Here is a 19,706-nt window from a genome sequence, read left to right as displayed (position 1 = left end):
CTGAAATAATAGATGGAAATAGTAGAAACAGACATTTTACCAGGTACACTCTGCTTTGAGTCCTTAACGCCGCGGTGGAAACCGGACATTTGGACCCATCTGACGCGCCTTGTTATGTAACGGTGACCATCTGTGCCCGCTGTGTGGCTGTCTGCTACAAGCGCGTGTCCGCCGAGCAGTCCGCGCGCGGGACACGTGAGTGTGCATGTAGAGCACAGCAGCATCCTGCCAGCTGCCCAAAGACGGACGCCAGAGCGGGAAGCGCGCAGCTCGGATGATCTGAACTAAGCGGTACGTACTTCCTATGTGACTGCGTGCGTTTAGCTATACCAGCAGGTTGGTGCAGGATGCAGCCTGGATGGGTGTGGATCTGTGTTTGACGGGTTGACACAGTCCCTGTAAGTAGCACCCTGCTTTTATTATTATGCATCCCGAATGGTTATGTAGCGCATTATTGCCCAGTGTTACAAAGCTCTCAGGTGCCTGCGTCCCTCCGTACAGCTGAGCAGGATGGGTGTTGTCCTCTTTAAGCTCCCGTGACACTGAGACGTTTCAGCTCTCGATATTAAAGTGCTTCCAAAAGCTTTGTGACTTCTGGACACGCTGTGATAAAAACAGCACAGAGGATTTTCACCTTTTTGATTTCTGTGTGTAGCGCGGACACAGCAGCGCGCTGTACGGGATCCAGCTTCATTTGTAAAGCACTGCAGCAAAAAGCCATTTAAATGTATTGTAAGACAAATAATCGCTGGATTACTGTGTTGTAATTGTTACTGATAATCTTGGAATTAGAAGAAAGCCTCTAATAATTTAATGGGCAGGCTACAATATCGAGTAATCATCATTCAACTCATTTCAGTTGAATTTCTTGAATTTTACTAATTTTTTAAAAGAATATTTTCTCATTTATTTAATTTAAATAGGGAAGCTTTACATAGTAGAAGAGAGGAGATATCAGTGCTGGTAATCAGACCACACAACAGTGAAAACCTGTGGCAGCAAAGAGTTTTCATCATGTGCAATAAAAAACAAAAACTACCATAATAAAAACGCCTATGTGACAGTGAAATAGCAATAAATACATGGATCATATTTATTTTTTTACTAGCAGTGAAATAAGACAACCCATGACCTGTGATGCTGACAGCTCACCTGTCTGTGGGCCAGAACAGCACACAGTGTCATGTGCTGTGCATGTCTCCGTGTTGTGTGTTTATCTGACTCTGTAGAAAAACTACTGAAAGCAACAGCAAACTTTTGTGCGCGCTTGTTCTTGTTCCCCTCTCTGCCCATGGCTCCAGGGCTCGTCCTGTGGCTCTTTTCTGTCACCAGTTTTATCTCTGCACATACTTTTCCTTTACAAGGCTGTTGCTTTGTGCTGAAATTAGAAATTGATCAAAATGAACTTCGGCTCCTGCTCCTTAGTTCTCCAGATCAGACCAGCTGCAGGTCATAAAGGAGAGCCTGGTCAGTTTGCAGTGACTGAGCTTTAAAAATCAGAGTGGCAGTTGTACTCTATTCAAATAATCAATTTGTGGTCTCGGACTGATGAAAAAAAAATCAGTGACAGATTATATTTGACTGGTATTCATATCCAAGGGATATAATAGACTAAAGTAAAAATGGGACAACAGGACAAAGAAGGACGTGGAGGAAGAGACCATGTGATATCGGTCTGTACTGTCCATCTCCACCACAGAGCTGTGACACCGTGCTCTCTGTCTCCCTGTGCTCTCACACTCAGGTCAGTGATGACAGTACTCGGGTTTTGTCTAACCTAAATCCTAACCACATCACCATGGCAACAGGAAGAAAAGGTGAGTGTGATGCTGCTTGTGTGTTTATGAATGCTACTTGTGACTGGCCTTTATTTGAAACCACCAGGGGGCGCTGTATCCCGTTTCGTGATAAAGTGGCAAGTAGTACAGGTACAGGTGATTTGAATGAGCAGAGGGCCTGGCAAATGCAGAAAGCACATGATATTTTCTCACTGTGCTTTTAACGGCTCTGTTTGTGTTTGTTGTTTTTTTCCTGTATGTTTCTAAAAATATGTGTCTGCACTGAAAATGAGCACCAAAAACAATCCAGCTCATCAAAATGTTCTGACTGCGTTATGCCATGTAGTTTACATTCTCTCTGCTGTAACCCATCCAACACTGAAGTTTTAGCATCAGTGAATCACAATGACGGGGTCCTTTGGTCCGTCTGTCACTTGTGTTGTTTTGGTCACAGATTCTCATCAGCCTCGCACCTTCTGCTCGTCTTTGCAATCTAAGAGCAGGAGAATCTAAATCACCTACCTTCTGATTTGTCGATGGTCTGCTGAGCCACAGCTGCTACCAGCTGTTCTCTGAGTGCTTAAGCAGAGTAGAAAAGTACCACATGACAATCGGTGTGTGTCCTACAACCAGTTTGGAAGCATTTTTCATATTGATTCACAAACTGTAGAGAAAGCTGTAATGTCTAACTGAGACACACATGGGAATATCACATTGTGTCTGTGCTGCATCGTTCTGCATCTGATGAGTTGCAGTTGGTGCTGTGCTGTAGGAAGCACTGGTCCAGCACATAGTCCATCCAGATGTTTCTTTGAAGCAGCTGTTGCTGTGAGTCGCCACTGTATAAAATGGAACTGAATTGTTTTACTACAATTTTTTAGGTTGTTTTGGCTCAACTGGCCCACAGCACAAAAGTCAGTAACACACCTCCTCACCCACATCAAACAATCTTATTGTCTTCACACACACCTTTGCTGTCTCTACACGTGCTTCACTACTAAAGATTTTCATTTGCTACTGTGTTGATGCACTTCTTACTTAAGCATTTTGTACTTTTGTCAGCCACAGCTCCAGATCGCTCACTTTCCTGAATACAGTCCAGCATTGCATTTATGCTTTCAATCAAATTCCTGCTCATCCAAATTTCCCTTTCATGCACATCCCAAGGATGCTGTGCTGGACTGAAATCTGGTGACTGTCGAGGCTGTTGGAGTCCGTCTCCTCTTGTCTAACCTTGGTGACAGCAGACATGATTATGCAGGATAAACCCAGCCCATCGACAATGTCTGAAATACTCACAGCAGCCCGCCTGACATCATGAACCATGCCACGTTCATCTTTCTTACTTTGATGCTCAGTTTGAGCTCCAGCAGGCCGTCCTGTCTAAATGCTTTAAATTCCTGCTGATGTCAAAGGCTGATTAGATGTTTGGATTGCTGTGATGAGCAGTGGAACAGGTGTACCTAATAATGTGACAGTACAGTAGTTGGTGTTATGCTCTCAGATTGTATCGGTTTGCTGTTCTCCATCTCAGCAAACACGTTGACAGCAGTTGTGTTCATTTCTACGGTTGCCGTGGTTTGATGTTACCTGTCTGTCCCCAGGCTCTACGTCCAAAGCAGGTGGGGTGCGTTTCCCTGACGATGACGAGCCCCCTGGCTCTCCAACACGGAGAGATGACCAGTCGAACGTCGCTACGCTCATTGCTGTCTCAGAGAAGGATGGCAGCTACTTGGTGAAGGTGTGTCTGCACACCGTCAAACGAACACAGTTGTTCGTCATGATTTCATCATTGTAAGCGATTTTTCAGGTGAAGTGTTGATAAAATGACCACAAGGTGTTTTCATGAATGAGCAGAGAAAGTCTCCTGGTTTACGATTTGATTGATTTCCATGTTCATGGATGTTTCATCTGGATACATTTGTAAAATGTAAAGTCCGGCTGAGGAATGGTGGAACAACAAAACAACATTAAACTGAGCCATGAAAATGTGACACCACGGGCTGTGTTAGCCCACATCCTCCTGAGCTATTTGATCCAATGTTTTCTACTCTTTGCCTCTAACACGTCGCTCCTCTGTCAAGGCTGGTTTCCTGAAGAGCCACCACTGTTATGAGATTGTCTTCACTGTCCCAGATGTCCCCACACTGGGCAAAGAGCTCTCATGTCTTCCCTCCTCTTCTCCATCTCGGAGGTCGCCCAGCCTGCGGGTCCAGCGTATTAACTCCACACTGGAGGGTAAGTATAGGTATACAGGCATACTTCAGAACATGCTTGCACATATGTCTAACCTGCAGTGTTGTGGAGCAGACTGTTGCTGCACAGAGCAGGTGACCATGGTGGGTTAGGTTCTCTGCCCAGCAGTAAGTCTGTAGGTTCTCAGTAATCCAGGTCATGCTAGTCTAAGGAGCTCCTTAGACTCTGTCCACCAGCGTCCTCACTTGTGCTAAAGCATATAGTTAGGGCTGGACCAGGTGACCCTGAATCCTCCCTTAGTTATGCTGCAATAGACGTAGGCTGCCGGGGGATTCCCATGATGCATTGAGTTTTTCCTTTCCAGTCACCTTTCTCGCTCACTATGTGTTAACAGACCTCTCTGCATTGAATCATATCTGTTATTAACCTCTGTCTCTCTTCCACAGCATGTCTTTATCCTGTCTTCCTTCTCTCAGCCCAACCGGTCGCAGCAGATGGCCCCGCCCCTCCCTGAGCCTGGTTCTGCTGGAGGTTTCTTCCTGTTAAAAGGGAGTTTTTCCTTCCCACTGTCGCCAAAGTGCTTGCTCATAGGGGGTCATATGATTGTTGGGTTTTTCTCTGTATCTATGAGGCGCATTGAGGCGACTTATGTTGTGATTTGGCGCTATATAAATAAAATAGAATTGAATTGAATTGAAGATTACTTTTTGGGACTAATGTTTCTGTGGAATCTTTTCACACGAGCACAACACAAGTCTGTAACCAAGAAATGTATTTTGAAATTCCAATTTATATATCACCAAATCACGACAGTCGCCTCAAGGTGCTTTATATTATAAGGTAAAGACCCCACAATAATCATATGACTCCCTATGAGCAAGCACTTTGGTGACAGTGGGAAGGAAAAACTCCCTTTTAACAGGAAGAAACCTCCGGCAGAACCAGGCTCAGGGAGGGGCGGGGCCATCTGCTGCGACTGATTGGGGTTAGGGGAGAAAGACATCCTAAGGAAAATGTATATGCATGGTCACATTTCCCAACACCAGGAAGTGAAAACCTAAAAACGAAACCAAAATATGGCGTTAGTGTCTACTGTCTGTGGCAGCGTCTGCGTCTCTGTGCTGAGAATATTGGTAACACCTTGCTATTTTTGAAAGTACGAACCTAAATTAAAACCCTGAGTAACTGAATGATTGTATTACATTACACTGATTAGCCCGTGTGAATAAACTGAGCATAAGCCATCTTGGGTTAAAAGCGATCCTGGAAGCCTACATAGAACAAAACTCGAGTCTGCCTCGTGTCAGCAGGCCCAGTATTTGAGCTCTCGTCTGTAATAGTATACCAAAGCTCAGCTCTCCATACAGCTGTGACACTGTCTCTGCCTGACCCAAGCATCTCAGTACCGCAATAACAGATCTCTGCTCTCGAGCAGGTTTGAGATCAAGAGTCAGCTGACTGCTGTTGCCAGTGTCTCAGCAGAAACAGCTGGATTCATCTCTCTAGCAGCTCAACACCTCCCAGGCTTGGTTTAGCACTAAGGAGCTAAACCAAACAAACCAGTCAGCTCTCCTTCATTGCAGCTGCATGGATCTAGTCTTCAAAGGAACAGCCACAAAAAAATAAATCAACCACATTCCTGAATTTCCCCGTCCAGGAACAGCTTCAATGTCCTGGATAAGCAAGAACTGGGTTGTAATTAGAGGGGAAGATACCAACACATGAGTTCACTGGAGTGTGGACGTTCAACCCACTGTCACAGCAAAGTGTGTAATAGACATGCCGGTCCACAGTGTCCAAAATGGCTACCCTGGATGAATAAAGACATTTTCAATCATAAAAGACAAGAGGGAGGGTAAGGAGAAGAGTGTTCAGCTACAATAACAAGAAATGAAAGCACTGATGGCTTTCAGTGAACAGACTGAGTCTCTGAGGACGAGCTTTAAAGATCTGTGGTGCAACGAAAACGTTCTTCAAGCTTTGGATGTCACTGTTTGTTTCTGCACTTACCAACTGTCTGTCCTCTGGCTGTGTCCCAGAATACTTCAGCTTTTGTGCAACCACACCTAAAAAAAACCAGACGGCCGTCGAGCCGAATACCAATCTCAAAGTTTCCTTTTATAGCAAAACGTTTGAAGAAGACTGTCTACAACTTATTTAAGCATTACATTAGAACATCGTCACTCAGGGTTAAGATGGCATCAGAGTTACTGAGTCTGTGCTTGTTAGAGTTAGGAGTGCTGAATGTTTTGTTCTTTGCTGCTTGAGGTAAATGCAGTCTTTGATACATTAGACATAGATATGCCGCAGCACAGGGTTGGTACACCTGGGGCTAAAGTATTCCTTTAACTGCATTGATGATGTTTCTAAAGTTCATTGGACTCAGCGTGGTGCAGACTGCGTATGAATAACTTGTCTCCTTCCTCACTCCCTCGTTCTCTTTAGGAGGTGTAAAGGTAACATGTGAATACAGAACTCACCAGGAGGGGGTGCAACAGGAGGAGATCACCATGGTAACCAGAGGGAGAAAAGACAGCAGTCTAAAGGTCAGACTCCAGGCCAGGGTCATTGGTAGGTGCTTGTGCACCGACAGATACACACACATACGCGCGCACAGACAGAGTAAACAGGTCCTAATCATACAGGACTGCATCTTTATTACCTTGTTGACTGTACACAGATCAAACACAGTTCAACAGGACACAGTGCAGCACAGTGAAACATTATAGTATGAGTATTATGCTTCAGTACATCTGGAACTGAGATTCTTGTTAAGGTGGAAGGAGTCCTGAAGAAAGGATATGTGGAGATTTTAACCCTTTAAAACCGGTCAGAGCAGCACGCTCCGTTTTGCGTAACTATTTTTAAATCCCGGTAGCACTGCAACCACGTGAGCTAGCGCAAAAAATTTTTTTGCATATGAAACCGGAGGAGTTGTACTTACATCTTATGCCATCAGCTTGTCCTCGGTCACAGTTTCCTTCCACATAAAGCTTTGCAAAAACTGCATAAAAAGCACTTGCAGCAACAAAAACATAATATTCCAGAAACACGCTTTGCCGATCCGATCAGCTGTTCATAACACTTCCTCTGTCCATCACCACGAACTATCGCATGTCCGCCATGTTCTGCCCGAAATTGGAAGTGACGTCATTTTCGCGGAAATGTAGTTTTTTACCACCAGTGACCGCTGCGAATGGGCAGCTGAGAATCAGGGAAAGACTGCTGACAGGAGGGAATAGACCCTAATGGGGCTGGTGTGGGTTAGTGCCTCATACCAGCAGGACCCAGCGTTTTTTAGCGTACCTGGGTACACCCATTATTGCTACAGAAGTCTCAAAAGAGAAGGGTCTGCGAGAGCAGGGGTGAAAGAAGACCCTTTCCGGACGGATTTAATGGCAACGAACCACGGAACGGTACCACCGATGAATAGATCAACCAGCATTGCAAATAATGGACCATCAATGATGGTAGGAAAGAAGCTGCAGGACTGCATTTGTGGCTGGCCAAAACTAACAACTGACATGGGCCTTGAAATATTAGATTCTAGCTCTAGCTTAATATCAGCCGCTAGCTTGGAGTTTAGCCACCAACAGCTAGCAACACATTTCCAAGCCAGCCACAATCAACACCATCAACCAGCCCAGAGCTCATTCAGAAACAGCTAACAGAGTCTTCCAACACTGAGTCTAGCCAACCACTACCAGCAAGGGAAAGGAAGATGGAAGGTAGGAAAGATCAGATTCTGTGGCCCAGATCCAGTGAGAAAAGAGAGTGGGTCTGGCTCTTATACTAGATCAACAAAAGGGTCCAGTTGAAAGGAAGCTGGAGAACCTGGGAACCATCATCTACAGCTATGGGGCTGAGCGATGTGGGGTAAAGAACAAGACTCAGAGCAGAAAGGCCATTTCAACCAGTTAAATTCCAGGAGACAGCAGGAAATTGATAGAGGCATGAACCAGTTATCATTCCGACTGATATGCCACCTATCCAGGCACCTGAACACCAAATGGACATAAGACCACCAACATGGAGTGAAGTGGAGAAGGTAGTGAAGCAGGCAAGAGCAGCATCGGCCCCAGGACCTAATGGCATCTCATATAGGCTCTACAAAAACACCCCACGAGTCCTCAAATACCTGTGGACGCTGATAAAGGTAGCGTGGCAGAAAGGAGTGATTCCAAAGGCTTGGAGAAGAGAAAGAGGTATTCTGATCCCTAAGGAGAAGAACTCCTCATCCATCAGACAGTTTCGCCAGATCAGCCTGCTGAACGTAGAGGGAAAAATCTCCTTCAGTGTCTTGGCCCAAAGACTATCTGCTTTCCTGCAAAGAAACAACTATATTGACACATCAGTGCAGAAGGCGGGGCTTCTCTGGATGTCTGGAGCATGCCAGCGTCGTCTGGCACCAGATTCAAACTGCTGAGAAAGAACAAAGAGACCATCACGTGGTCTTTTTAGACCTTGCCAACGCCTTTTGGTCAGTTCTGCATTAGATCTTGTGGATGGCCTTCAACTATTTCAGCGTACCAAACCACATCACAGGACTGGTCAAGACCCACTTTAAGGATTTACAGTTTTGTGTGACAGCTGAGAACACCACCACAGCCTGGCAACACCTGGGAATTGGAGTTATGGCAGGCTGCACGATTTCCCCTCTGGCATTTATCACGGCAATGGAGTTGGTCATGAGGGCATTCCAGTGGGTAGTGGGAGGTGAGAGACTCAAGAGTGGCCTTCGTCTTCCTCCCATTAGAGCCTACATGGATGGTCATCTAAATTACACCAGGGCCTGTGCTGCCGGCTTAGGCCATCCGCACCACACCAGTAACCCAAGAAACCCAAAGCAGGCTCGAGCACCAACAGAGAGGTCATTATTGGCTGCTTCTGTTTTTTTTTTAAGTTTATTATTGGTTGTTAATTTAAAAAGTGAGGTTAGAGGAACAGAAGACGCAGCCACACTATGACGAAAGAAGGAAAAACAGAAAGTAAGGCTGTAAACACGACTTCCTCCCGTCACCTAGCATTGGCTGATGGTTCGATTCCCCATCAAGTGTGGTGGCGTGGACCAAGAGAGAACACAGGATCACGAGGAGGTGGGGCTACCCGCATCAATGCTCCCAGTCGCCTGCTGCTACATCACCATCTCCCAGGAAACACAGGTGATCTGACTGTTCGTCACCACACCCAAGACCCCCGCCTTGTGCTGTGCCTCCTCAGTCAGTGGGGTCATCCCAGTGGGGCTGCTTATCAAAGAAGAAGCTGGACTACCAGGTGCTGCAGTCCTGGATGTGAGGGATGACTTCACCACATGAGCTGCTGCTGCACGTAGAGCTGATGCACCTTTGATAGTAGTTGGTGGCCGCCACGAGAGACCCTCCTGCTGGCAGCCCAACAATGGCAGCCATTGTTGGGCTGCTGGTCACTGCACACTGTGCTGATGGAACCCTTGTGTGGACCCAGACGTGCTTAATGTTCGGGAGTACTCACTTCGATCAGTTGGCGAGGCTGGGGGAGCGAACGTTAGGCAACGGGGCCCATTTGAAAAGAAGTTTTGGGTAAATGTGTGTCACAAAACAGCTGTGTGCAAGCAGGAGAAGGACCCAAACGCAAACTCACCAGAGCGGGAACTTAACTAAAAAATGCAGCTTTAATTGCTGAACAGAAATAAAGGTGATACAAAACCTTGCAAACTAAACTGGGAAAAACTAATACACGAGGAGACTCGGGGAGAATCACACACAGCTATGAGGGAGGACGTGACACTAACAAAGAGAAACACAAGGCTTAAATACACTGAAGGATAACGAGGGTAATGAGACACAGAAGGAGAGCACAGCTGGGAGTAATTAGACTGAACTAGACAAGGGAAGCAAAACTAGAAACACTGACATGAGACACAGACCTTCAACGTGAAACAGGAAACACACTGACTGAACTCAAGACATGTAAACTTAACAGACTGGGGAGACAGAACATAGAGACCTGAAACATGGGGCAGAAAGGCACAGTAGACACAACACGGAACATAGGGAAGCCATCACACAAAACCTAAGAACTAAACCCAAATTTCCCATGTGTGGGACCAATAAAGCTTATCTTATCTTATCTTATCTTATCTTGACAACCATAACTGAAACCTAGGGAAATGACAATAATCAAAACCGTACAACCAAGGACTTAGAACATAAACCATAATATAAAAATACAAGAACTCAAACTGGACCGTGACAATGTGACCCTCCAACGTTCGAGTGAGTTTCAGTGACGCTGTGGTATCTTTCTTTTTTCAGGCTGCACTCAACTTTATTTTGTTTGCAGTGAAGTGAGAGAGGTTAAGAAAAGCCAGTGGCAGCGCCACCTTCAGGCTTAATGGTGCAAACACGCATTACAAATGTTAAAAACATTGCTTCCTGGCGTTCACCTGATGTCAGCGGAGAATCCAGTGCTATTAGTTACCTGTCTGGTAGTTTCGGAAGGAGGACGTTACCAAGAAACTGATCAATTTTTTGATGGGTTTATCTGTGGAAAATACAGGCTGTTTATTCTTTCAGGGTCATATATTATGTTCCCAGATAAATCTTTAACAGCACATATAGTTCTTTTTTCTTTCTTTCTTTTTTAACTGGTTAGCTAAGAATTGACCGGATTTGTTACCGTATTCAAAAGTTTGCAAGCCAAGTCTTTGTACTAAGATTTGAGTTTTTTTAATTAATAATTTCATTTAATTCTAGTTTTGTTTTGCGTATTTTGTTAATTATTTCCTGATCTTAAGACCACACCTCCAAAATAACCTGTAAACCCCAAAACAGAAATCAAAGTTCCAAACATGAACTCAGTGACGAACACCTCCACTGTTATTCTGCCTCTAAACATCATAATCCGTCCTTCATGCTGCTCAGTAACATTCAGTATTTATTATTTACTGTTACTGATGCTGATGTTGGCTGTTGCCGTGGTTTCCTGCTGTGTTGTTTTCTTTTGCTTGTTTTTTTTCAGCAGCTCTTTTCTCTCCGTCTCTCTTCTCATCTGTTTTTCTTTCCTTCTCCTTCTGTTGAGTCTCTTCACAACTTCTCTTGTCCTTGTCTTTCCCGTCCTGTGGTGCTGTCCGTTCTGATTGTAACAACTTAAAAATATAATAGATAAATAAGTAAAGATTGAATAAACCATCATAATCTATTGGACCCACATACCAAAAGCTCTAATGATCCATTTGGGAAAATAAATCTTTAGCATTGCTACAGCGCTGGACAGGACAGACAAAAAAAGAAAAAAGAAAGAGCTCATTAAGTTGTCATAAAGAAAAGAAACCATTTTTCTGCTACTAAGAGCTAAAGTTATTTCAGTAACTACAGCCTGCTTGGCTACGCTGTCTAAGCATTTCATGGAATGTCACATAGTTTTTCCCTGCCGGCATCTCTCCATCTACTCTGACATCTTCCCCTTTTTTCCTCTGTCCAGACCCACATCACGGCACCCCCATGCTGCTGGAGGGGGTGAGGTGTCTCGGTGCCAGGAAAGATGCCCACACAAAGCACAGCAGTGATCGTAAGAAGATATGAAGTGTGTAACTCCTGATCATACTCAGTGACTGGGTCAGGGTGCAGTAGAGAGAGAAACATGGATCCATACATAATAAGTAGAATTCATCTGAAGGACAAACAAACTGCCCTGAAAATCACATCACAGTCACAGTCATGCAATTACATTTACACGAGGCTGCCATAGAGCCATAATGCCTCTGCTGCTGGGGCCAGTCAAACCAGTGTTACAGCACACGCACACAGACACACACACAGATACACACACACACACACACACACACACACACACACAGACACACAGATACACACACACACACACAGATACACACACACACACACACACACACACACACAGATACACACACACACACACACACACGCGCGCACACACAGATACACACACAGATACACACACACACGCGCGCACACACAGATACACACAAAGATACACACACACACACAGATACACACACAGATACACACACAGACACACACACACACACGCACACACACAGACACACACACAGATACACACACAGACACACACACAGATACACACACAGACACAGACACACACACACACACACACACACACACACACACACAGATACACACACACACACACACAGATACACACACAGATACACACAGACACATACACACACAGACACAGACACAGACACACACACACACGCACACACAGATACACACACACACACGCACACACAGATACACACACACACACACAGATACACACACACACACACACACACACACACACACACACGCACACACAGATACACACAGACACACACACAGATACACACACACACACACAGAAACACACAGACACACACAGACACACACACAGAAACACAGACACACACACAGAAACACACACAGAAACACAGACACACACAGACACAGACACACACAGAAACACACACACACACACACACACACACAGACACACACAGACACACACACACACAGACACACACACACACAGAAACACACACACACACACACACACACACACACACACACACAGACACACACACACACACAGACACACACACACACACACACACACACACAGACACAGACACACACACACACACAGATACACACACACACACACAGAAACACACACACACACACAGAAACACACACACACACACACACACACACACAAACACACAAACACACACACACACAGAAACACACAGAAACACACACACACACACACACACACACACACACACACAGACACACACACACACACACACACACACACACACACACACACACAGATACACACACACACACACACACACACAGATACACACACACACACAGGGTGTGAGTTTCACACTTGTGTAACAGTAATGACCACAGTAACCTTGCATGAGGTGTTGTGAGCTGTCACAAACACAAAGCCAGCTGGCCTGGTGTCACGTTCCCTGTATCTACTCTGAACCACCTGGAGGTAGAAAACCTGAAATTAGAGTGAAATTCCAAAATAGACGTTAAGTCTCTGAACGTTAATGCCACTAACAGGGTTTATGAAAGATAAGACAGACATTTTACCTGGTGACGCTGAGGTTGGACTCACCTGTTCCACACCGTTTACACTTTTACACCACATGTAGTTGCACAGCAGCTTAATTAACCGACTCACCTGTATACTCTTCTTGTATCATGACCAATGTTCCCTCTAATGTTTCATGTGTCTGAGCGAGCACACAAACTCCCTGAGCGTCCCTTGGACCACTGTGAGCAGCAGCAGACGTGTGCACTGTGGTCACGCCAGCATCCAATCCATCCAAGTTACATGTTTATTAAAATAATCAAATTACAGCATTTATGTTAGACGACTTTTAATTAACTGCTTTAGCCCACTTACAATGAAAATTAAAAAAATCCTGTTCATGACCTGCAGCATGTTAACACTATTGGAAAGAAAAATAACTTCAACTCGTCAAAGGAGCTTGCAAAGAAAAGCGTCTGGACTTCTTTAAGTTGCTTGAAGACGTTTCACCTCTCATCCGAGAAGCTTCTTCAGTTCTAAGGTCAAATGGTGGAGAGTCCCAGATATAAACCTAGTGGGAGTGACCCCCCACAGAGGGACAAAAGGACCCCCTGATGATCCTCTAATTAGCTGAGCCAAGGTGTGAAACTGGGTGTGGGTCCCAATCAGCCAGAGTTTCGGGTGTGTTCATTGTGAAACCTGGCCCCACCTTATCATGCGAATTCCTGAGGTCAGATGGCCCAGGATGTGAGTGGGCGTTAAGGCGTCTGGGAAGGATCTCCAAACTGGATTATAGATGGCAGAGAGTTGGTGTCATAAACTCCCGCCTCTGTTCAAAGATGGTCGCTCACAGTGGACATAGATGCTTCTTTCACTCCTCTTTCAAACCATCTGTCCTCTCTGTCCAAAATGTGAACATTGGCATCCTCGAAAGAGTGTCCTTTATCCTTAAGATGCAGATGGACAGCTGAGTCTTGTCCTGTGGAGGTGGCTCTTCTGTGTTGTGCCATGCGCTTGTGAAGTGGTCCACTGTGAGCGACCATCTTTGAACAGAGGCGGGGTTTACGACACCAACTCTCTGCCATCTATAATCCAGTTTTGAGATCCCTTCCCAGACGCCTTAACGCCCACTCACATCCTGGGCCATCTGACCTCAGGAAATCACATGATAAGGTGGGGCCAGGTTTCACAATGAACACACCCGAAACTCTGGCTGATTGGGACCCACACCCAGTTTCACACCTTGGCTCAGGCGATTAGAGGATCATCAGGGGTCCTTTTGTCCCTCTGTGGGGGGAAACTCCCACTAGGTTTATATCTGGGACTCTCCACCATTTGACCTTAGAACTGAAGAAGCTTCTCGGGTGAGAGGTGAAACGTCTTCAAGCAACTTAAAGAAGTCCAGACGCTTTTCTTTGCAAGCTCCTTTGACTACGATGACCTGGATGACTGAGAACCTTCACAGACATAACTTCAACTCCAATTTTGAAAACACAACTTTCTTTTTTTTTTTATAAAGCTCTGACTTGTATTATGAGTCTGTGGTCTGGGAGAGAGTCTGTAACTCTGTCTGCAAAATACAGTAAATAATGACCAATGCTGGGCAGTTAATTATATACTTACTTCTTATATAAACAATAAACAATATAAACAACGACAGTATTCAGGAAGAAAACAAACACTGCAGATATTTTATCATAACTCTGGTTTTACGTGGCCGATCAACACAATTTAAAAACTGGTATAAAGTCCACACTTTTCTCGTCAGTTGTTCCGTCTGTCCTGCTCACATCTCCAATGGTTGTACACGTTGTCATTAACGTGGCTTCACTCCACATCAGCCGCTTTGCTCGCTAAAACACCGGTGTCGGCGCATAAGGACACTGTCATAGCCTGTCAGCGACGTTGATTAGCTGCATATATACGAATGTGAATCGCATCATTGGCTGGACTATGGGATAAGGTGGCATCGTTCTGATCCCATACAGGAGCAGCCAGTCACTGACTAACACTGCAAAACAGAATCGTTAAAGTATTAATTTTAATTTCAATTCAGGTTCAATTTTTTTTTGTGCGCAGAGACGTGCCAGCAGTGCGCAATTGCGCACGTGCACAGTTTAGAGGGAACATTGGTCATGACAGACTCTGAAGTTATCATGTAACTATACAGCTGTGTGTACTGTAGACCTTTTAAACCCCCAACATTACTGGCACCAAGCCTGACTCTGACATGTGTAATAGAAGTAGAGCCTCACTGCCTTTTCCTTTGTGCTGACCTCTTTTTCTAATTGCTATAAACGTGTCTTGTGTAACCTTTTCCTGTGGCACTGTTGTGTTTTAATATGTTGAAAAAGTTCACTTGTGTGAAGCGATCCTGACCCCCAGTTTCAGTGTTTTTCTTTGTTGGATCAGTCAGCTTTCCTGCTGCGTTGCTGAAAAAGGGGAGACTGTGACTGCTGAGTGCCACAGACCACGCCCCTGCCACACTGTGAAATGTACTTTTTTCCCCAGTGGGCAGCGTGGGCACCCAAATTCCTGAACGCAGTAACTTGACAACAAGGCACCATAGAATTGTTAAAATGATGTAACGGAGCGGAAAGGCTGATTTTATTTCCAAGATGTTTTGTGTTTTTAAAAGGAAGGAAACCTTCCTAAAAACGGGCAGAGCAGTAGAGCCGCCAAGGGAAGCACACAATGTAAACTGTAAGATTAAAAATATAATTTATTATATTTAAATAGTTAAAAATGTAAAATGAATTAAAATAACCTTGGCCAAGGGATAACACAATAAAAATCAATAAAACACAACATTAAAAGTCCAGTGGGATCCACCCCGGCATAAAAGTCACAAAAAAACTAAGAAATCCAGCGTAGTAGTAAAAGAGGGAAACCCAGCGGAGTCCTCACCTTCCTCCCCGCATTCCACGTCCCGGTGCACTGAAGGAAGGGAGGGAGCGGCAGTCACTATTCCTTTCGACAGTTTTACTTTAATAAAAGGGATAAGTCAAAGACTTACCCCGGGTGGGCAGAGCTCTCAACTCCGCCCGCCGCTTCTTTAAAACTGCAATCGGCACCAGCTGTCTCACTGCTTCTGCTCTCCCGCAGTGCACAAGCTGGCTCTTGTCGTTATTGCCGTCTGACTGCCCGCTGCGCGTCCCTAGTCGCTGGTGGTGGCGCGTCCCCAGTCGCTGGTCACCTCCTGTCAAACGCCAACTCCAACCCTCTTATGTGTCATTGAGCTCTCTGTAAATTACCTTGCCTTTCCTCTCAGGTGTGTCCAATTAGTAAAAACGGGGGAAAGGGCGGAGTCTCTCCAGGACAATTTGACGGTAACTAAAACATGCAACCTAAATAAAACCCTGCACAAAATATAACCAATACATGCAATATAAAAAATAAATAAGTACACTTCACATTAAAATACAGCACAGCAAAACAACATCCGTCCTTCCCTGGATGACATCCCCCCACACTGAAATATTAGCAGTCCCTGCTAATGCTCTATCTCTCTATAACGCTCTGGTGGAATCCCACGCGTGGTCCTAATGGACCGTCTAAGGGACATACCTGAATCACTCTGGTGAGGTGACACACAGTCAGTAAGGGGTAAAAACCCATAAAACACTGGCGCTGGGAAATCCGAAGGGCCTGTGGTCGGCTCCTCCGTAGGAGGGGTAAAGTCTGTTTGAGGAGCAAGGCACACTTTTAAGGCATTCCTATGTAAAGTTTGTATATTACCCCCCTTTTCTGGTTTGACCTTATACACTAAGCCCGTATCTCCCACCTGTTCCAACACCACATACGGCTCAGGAGACCACCAGGAGCACAGTTTTCCTTTGCCCTGTCTGTTTCGATCACGTACCCAGACTCTCTCCCCGGGCAACAATGGAAGGGTACAGCCCCTTTTCTCATACTGGCTTTTGTGTTGGGAGGCTGCACTACACATCTTCTGCCCAGCCAATCGATAAGCTAGGGAGAGCTTCTGATGATGGGAACACACCCACTCACTCAAACCCTGCCTCGCCTGTTGGGGGCCCACACCTAACACCACATCCACAGGCAGACGTAAATGCCGACCAAACATCAAGTAGGCAGGTGCGTAACCGGTGGAGCTATGGATAGTATTGTTATAAGCATGAACAAGTTCCGGCAGATTTCCTACCCACTGGCTCTGCCTAACTGATTCTAGTGAGCGAAGCATGTTCAATAGGGTCTGATTGAAACGTTCTACACTACCATTCCCCGCAGGGTGGTAAGGTGTCGTGCGGCTTTTAGTTATACCATAGGTATCACAGAGTTGTTTCATTAATGCAGATTCGAAATTAGACCCACGGTCGGAGTGGAGTCGGCCTGGGCAACCAAACGGCTGTATCACATACTTCCATAAAGCCTTTACTGTAGTCTCTGCTGTTTGGTTTATTGTAGGGATAGCCCAAGCGAACCGCGTAAACAGATCAGTCACCACAAGTATGTTTTGATAAGTGTCAGTTGGTCGGCCTAAGGACAGAAAATCCATGCCTACAACCTCCAAAGGGTATGAGACTGAAATAGGGTGCAGTGGAGCCCTAGGTTCTACTCTCTCCTTTTGTAGACTACAGGGGACACAACCCAGATGAAACTGACGTACCTGCGCTTCCATGTTAACCCAATAGAACCGCTGCCGTATCCGAGAGAGGGTTCGATCTACCCCCGCATGGGCAGCAGCCTCATGGACCTTCCGCCACACCTCATGGCACCTGGAACTAGGACACACAACTTGATAACGAGTCTCCTGGGTATATTCGTCCAACACCCTACGGCACAGTACTCCGTCTTTAAGAAAAAGTATTTTTTGCTGCTGCAGGAGTCGCCGCACACCATGTGACAATGCCTGACGCTCTGACTTTGTGGGTGCGACCTGGCCTTCCAGAAGTTGTTTTACCACTTGAATATCCGGATCGTGAACTTGTGCTTCTGCCCAGTCCCTCCCCTCTACCTCACAGGTCAATTCAATGGCTGCTGAAGTGACTCCACGCTCCGATCCAGCCCCCTCCAGGTGCTCTGCTGGGACAGTGGGGAATCGAGAAAGGGCATCAGCATTAATATTGCTCTTACCCGAACGATACTTGATCTCGTAGTCAAAAGAGGCCAGCTGGGCAACCCAACGTTGTTCTACTGCGCCCAAGCGAGCAGTCTGTAAATGGGCCACAGGGTTATTATCAGTATACACAACGAATCGTGCACCAGTCAGATAGTCTTTAAACTTTTCGGTAACTGCCCACTTAAGGGCTAACAGCTCCAACTTGAAAGAACTATAGTTTGCGTCATTCCGTTCCGTGTGGTGTAAGCTTCTGCTGGCGTACGCTATTACCCTTTCTTGGCCCTCTTGAACCTGCGCCAGAATGGCTCCCAGCCCGCGGCCACTGGCATCTGTATACACAATAAAAGGAAGAGAGTAATCTGCGTATGCCAAAACAGGTGCCTGCGTTAAAGCTGCTTTGAGGGCCTCAAATGCCGTTTGACATTCTGGGGACCACTGTACTTTACGACGGTCTGTTCTCTTGTTCACAGGGACCCCTGTCAATAATGCATTTAAAGGGCGTGCGATTTTAGCAAAGCCGGACACAAAACGTCTGTAGTAACCAGCCAGGCCCAAAAAGGATCTGACCTGTCTGATGGTATCAGGGACCGGCCAATCCATCACCGCAGAAATCTTATCAGGGTCTGGTCTTACACCATACTTATCCACTACATGCCCCAGAAATTTCACCTCTTGTTGCAGGAACTCGCACTTGTTCGGCTGTAACTTCAACCCATGACGCCACAGCCTCTGAAACACTTCATCTAGATGCTGTAAATGAGACGAAAAGTCAGGTGAATAAATGATAATGTCATCTAAGTACACCAATAAAGACTCGGCAATCTGTCCACTCAAACAGTGCTGCATCAGGCGTTGAAATGTAGCGGGTGCATTGCACAGACCAAACGGCATCCGCTCGAACTCAAACAACCCAACTGGGGTCGTAAAAGCAGTCTTTTCTCTGTCCGTCGGGTCCATTTGGACCTGCCAGTATCCACTGGCTAAGTCCAGGGTGGAAAACCACTTCGCTCGAGTAAGGCTTGTCAATGTCTCTTCTATTCGTGGCAAGGGGAAAGCATCTTTATGAGTCACCGCATTCAATTTTCTGTAGTCCACACAGAACCTCCAGGCGCCATCCTTTTTTCTCACCAAAACAATGGGTGCAGCCCACGGGCTACAGCTTTCCCGGATAACTCCCTTTGCCATCATATCTGCCAAGAGACTCCTCATTTCCTTATACATTGCGGGGGGCAAAGGACGATACCTCTCTCTAATGGGAGCTGCATCACCTGTGGGGATACAATGATGCACCAGGTCAGTCCTCCCGAAATCTTCGTCATCTTTAGAGAACACCTTCTCCCATTTAAGCAATAAAGCACGTAGCTCGCCCTGTTGCAGTTCAGACAGGTCAGGTCTTTCAATCAGTTTATTCATCTCCTCAGGTAATCTCTCCTCCTCCGTGGGGGCGCCACTATCGACCAGAGCCACCTCCACCACACCGTCCGTCCCAAGGGACAGGCTCAGGTCCTGTGAGCCATGTACGTCAGCTTCATCCACGCAGGATAGCTTTCCCAGTTTCTGGTAGCGACCTATAAAAA

The 19,706-nt window shown here is 45.9% G+C and overlaps 1 protein-coding gene and 1 pseudogene across 3 annotated transcripts; one reads left to right on the top strand and one right to left on the bottom strand.

Moving 5' to 3' along the window:
* The first annotated feature begins 129 nt into the window (after positions 1–129).
* adisspa (adipose secreted signaling protein a) lies at positions 130–11,914 on the top strand. Of its 3 annotated transcripts, none has more exons than XM_085460829.1 (6): positions 130–291; positions 1,745–1,817; positions 3,383–3,519; positions 3,863–4,016; positions 6,420–6,520; positions 11,436–11,546. In XM_085460829.1, the coding sequence occupies exons 2-6, from the start codon at positions 1,799–1,801 to the stop codon at positions 11,472–11,474; spliced, it is 450 nt and encodes a 149-aa protein (XP_085316955.1). In that variant the 5' UTR covers positions 130–291; positions 1,745–1,798; the 3' UTR covers positions 11,475–11,546. The 3 variants fall into 3 exon arrangements, with proteins under 3 accessions (XP_085316955.1, XP_085316953.1, XP_085316954.1); XM_085460827.1 differs by having other exon boundaries at positions 131–291; positions 6,420–6,545; positions 11,436–11,913; XM_085460828.1 differs by lacking the exon at positions 130–291 and adding an exon at positions 301–398 and having other exon boundaries at positions 6,420–6,545; positions 11,436–11,914.
* LOC146707029 (pancreatic progenitor cell differentiation and proliferation factor B pseudogene) lies at positions 9,061–9,382 on the bottom strand (annotated as a pseudogene).
* Positions 11,915–19,706: the final 7,792 nt, after the last annotated feature.

The sequence above is a fragment of the Copadichromis virginalis genome, linkage group LG6 (assembly GCF_057382275.1).
Source record: "Copadichromis virginalis isolate Kocher_CV1m ecotype Utaka linkage group LG6, C_Virginalis_male_GT1.1, whole genome shotgun sequence".
NCBI lineage: Eukaryota > Metazoa > Chordata > Actinopteri > Cichliformes > Cichlidae > Copadichromis > Copadichromis virginalis.
The sequence above is the reverse complement of the archived record's forward strand: the minus strand, read 5'-3'. Positions and strand labels throughout refer to the sequence as shown.